The sequence below is a fragment of the Stegastes partitus genome, unplaced genomic scaffold, assembly GCF_000690725.1.
Source record: "Stegastes partitus isolate 25-593 unplaced genomic scaffold, Stegastes_partitus-1.0.2 Scaffold382, whole genome shotgun sequence".
NCBI classification, from domain to species: domain Eukaryota; kingdom Metazoa; phylum Chordata; class Actinopteri; family Pomacentridae; genus Stegastes; species Stegastes partitus.
In genome coordinates this window covers 277,664-281,289 of record NW_007578113.1, presented here as the reverse complement: position 1 = coordinate 281,289, position 3,626 = coordinate 277,664, and the positions used below count along the sequence as shown (strand labels likewise).

The following is a 3,626-nucleotide window of genomic DNA, read 5'->3' as shown; positions in this document are numbered from 1 at the left end:
CCCCGAGTCTCTACGAGGGTGGTGGAGAGTGCAAAGTCAGCATAACCCATCAGGACACAATGGGACCATTCTTGCAGAAATACACCAGTTTGAAATAAACCAGAATTGTCCTTTCACCCTGTGAGGCTTCGGTGATTCCTCTGCCTTTGCTTTTAGCTTCTATTTTGATCATTATAAGGGCCATCCATACATGCTGCACCTTGTTTCCTTTTGTTTTTAATGCTTTCCAGATCTCCTGTTATTTATGTGATAACAGTTACAGATTTTTTCCATATTTATATCAAGACAAGGAATATTTTGTTTCATGAGATTGTTATGTCGTATGTTTTTATGTCATCTGAAATGCTGTCAGTAGAGATATCCGTGTCAGTGAGATTGTCTGGAATCTCTTTTATCAGACATTTTTACCCGTCATAGTCCAAACCCGTGTGGAAGAATGTTCTTTAGAGGCTTCCTTAGAAATTAGACATTTCTTTTTAATGTGTCGGAATTTTTTCCTGACTCCTCATTTACATCAAGCCATCAACTTTAATTGAACTATCTAAAAAATAATAAAGCTGAAGGGAGTCAAATAGTAAACAAAACCTGCTTATAGAAAAGGACAAATATTCAGCAAGATTTAAGGAATTATTCACATTAAAAGATGACAGTTTTGAGGATTAGTGTCATGTATTGCTAAGGAAAATGTCAAACAAGTGAGTTTCATGCAGCTGTTCTAGGTACTTCTCACCACTCAGTGAGATCCTGATGTGACAGGCGTCAGGATTAAGCTCCTCCGTTGAGTTGACTGCTTCTCTAAAGCTTCCTCCTCCTTCTGTGTTGTGTCTCCAGACAATGTCTCTGCTGTTTCAAGGAGTATAAGCATCTGGAGGTCTTTAATCAGCTGGTCTACGCCCTCATCAACCTGGTCATCGCTCAGATCAGCAGCCTAAGGGATCGACTCTGCAGCGTCCAGGACCATGCGCACAAAGGGGGCGTGTCCGGGGCAGAAGGGGCGGGGTGTGAATGGAGCGGAGGGGAGTCGGCGCCCGGCGCCCTCCCTCAGCCATCCTCGCCTGGGGAAGACGAACCTGTGAATGTGGAAAGAGACTCTGCCGAAGAGGATGCCGACACGCCTGACGTGAACCAGAATAAGACGCAGAGCCAGGATCAGGGAGCCAGCCTGCCGGTTGAAGCGCAGGTGGAAGCACTGGGACCTGGGGACGGTGGCAGCGGCTCTGGGGGCGGTGATGGTGGTGCTGGAGGTAGCAGTGACGGTAACAGTGACAACCAGGATCCCTTCAGCTCCTGGAACACAGAGGAGAGGGAGAAACTGCTGCTGTGTGCAGCCAAGATCTTCCAGATCCAGTTTCCTCTGTACACAGCCTACAAACACAACACACACCCCACCATAGAGGTAAGACCACAGATCACACTGTTACGCCCACAAACTAGTGCCTCCACTTCTCTTTTCTCTACAACAATTTCTTGTTATGTGATGGTCGAAATAGTCACTGATCATTAAACATTGAACGGATGAACTGTTTCCACTTAAGCTCTGGACTGAGTGCTGAGAAACCCTAAACATTTACACAGTTGAACTTTTTTTGTTGTTGTTTTTCGGGCCCGGCAACATCAGCACATTTTATATTGTGTGGAAAAGCCATCAGTTGGTCTTGTTTTCTCCTTTAACGCTCATCAAGAAAGTACACAAGTTTCTTGTGACGGGGAGCGGCCTAACGTGTCCCAGAGCGTTTTATTGTTCCTTGAGGGGTTTGTTACAGTGGCCAGGAAGTACAAAACAAATTTACAAGTGGCGAAACACTTTTACAAACTCCCAAAACACCTTTATAAGTAAAATCAACCGGAAAGGGAATGCACCAACCCTGGGATTGAACCGGAAGAGTTGTTGTTGTCATTTATGGGGTTCATGGTGACCCTAGATGGACGGCGACCGAGTGATGTTTTGCCCGTTTTGTGGCACGTGCACGAGCCGGTTTTGTTTTTCGTGTGGTCAGTCTTTAGAAGTTTTAAGGGGCGTGGACCAGACAGAAGGACCAGATATGCTGCAGCAGTACATCAGATATTTTAATAACAAAACATCACTTGGTCACTGTCTAGCTTTAGTCACCATGAACTCCATAAACGACAACAACAACTCTTATTGGCTGCTCCCCGTCACCACTTCCAGTTCAATCCCAGAGTTGGTACATTCCCTTTCCGGTTGATTTTACTTGTAAGTCTGTTTTGCGCTTCCCGGCCACCGTAGTTTCTTACCAAACATGTTTATGCTACGTGTCTATGTTAAAAAAACAACGGCCAAAGATGTCCTGGTTATATTAACGTTACTACCAGGTGTCGATCAGGCTCTGTGGAGTCCAGATACACCAGGCTGCTACTTCAAACTTTACTTTCTGTGCCGGTGCTTCTTACAAAATCAAACTTTGTGGTATAAACACACGGATGTATTGTTGTTTTCTGATGACAAAACACATTCTTTTCTTTAAGCTCCTTAAGCATGCTTTGAGTGTGTCGAGTGCTGTGGTCCAGAAACCTCTGAATGCATCGCCTCAATACTGAACCAAGCCTCGATGATGCCAGTCTGTTGCCACACATGTCCTCTAAAACAGTGCTTCTTCTGTCTCTGTTCCTTCTTCCCAGGACATATCTGCTCATGAAAGCAACATCCTCGGCTCCTTCTGTGACATGAATGTAAGAAACCTGTCTGATCTGAGTTGATTGTTTTCACCCTGCTGCTGCTGCTGCATTTAGTTCCAAGCTGTTTCCTGTTAATCAGCCGACACCTGCAGCAGAAAATAATCGTTCAAACTGCTGCAAAAAAAACACAGACTGTCTGCATCCAGGGCAGGAGAGCGAGGGCGGAGGCAAGGGTGGCGATGGAAAGTAGATGTAGGCCTTAGGCGTGTAGGTAGTGCTGCGAGAGACGAGGACGTCAGGAAGCCTGCACGTGCCCAACAGCGTCACATGACCGCTGAGGAGGCTCGGCCTTACCGCTCACATCTTTTGCTCTTTACTTCGTCTCTGAAGCTCTAAGGTTAGGTCTTTGTTTTTACTTTCATTGAGGACCAAAACATTCTTGCAGTAACATCAAATCAAGGCTTTAAAGCAGTGGTGTCCAATCCTGGTCCTGGGGGGCCACAGTCCTGCATGTTTTAGATGTTTCCTTCTTCCAACACGCCTGATTCAAATGATCAGGATGGTTATCAGGCTTCTGCAGAGCTTGATGATGAGCTGATTGTTTGAATCAGGTGCGTTGGAAGAGGGGAAACATCTAAAACATGCAGGACTGTGGCCCTCGAGGACCAGGATTGGACACCCCTGATCTAAAGGGAAGCACAGACGATGACACAGCAAAAATTCATGCCCACTTTCTTGGAGTAGCAAGATGAGGGATTACCTACATCAGCATCCACTAGACATAAAACGCTATGCAGCAGGCGGGTCTGAGGTCATCTTACCTGCTGTGGAAATCAATCATAGCAGCTCTAAACAGGCGCAAGGACAGATTACCAGGAAGAAATAGACAATGTGCTTAATCTCCCACCTTGTACTGAGCAGAGTTATTTAAGTGTTATTTTACTTCCTCTAACACCAGTTTTCACCGCGTCACTTCCTGTGATTATTTT

The 3,626-nt window shown here is 45.6% G+C and overlaps 1 protein-coding gene across 1 annotated transcript in view; it reads left to right on the top strand.

The window, feature by feature from the left end:
- usp34 (ubiquitin specific peptidase 34) overlaps window positions 1-3,626 on the top strand; it is a 52,703-nt gene that overhangs the window by 14,984 nt on the left and 34,093 nt on the right. The window contains exons 3-4 of the mRNA XM_008284976.1: window positions 832-1,396; window positions 2,641-2,691. Of these exons, the coding sequence (XP_008283198.1) occupies window positions 832-1,396; window positions 2,641-2,691 (616 nt within the window). The remainder of the gene's footprint in view (window positions 1-831; window positions 1,397-2,640; window positions 2,692-3,626) is intronic.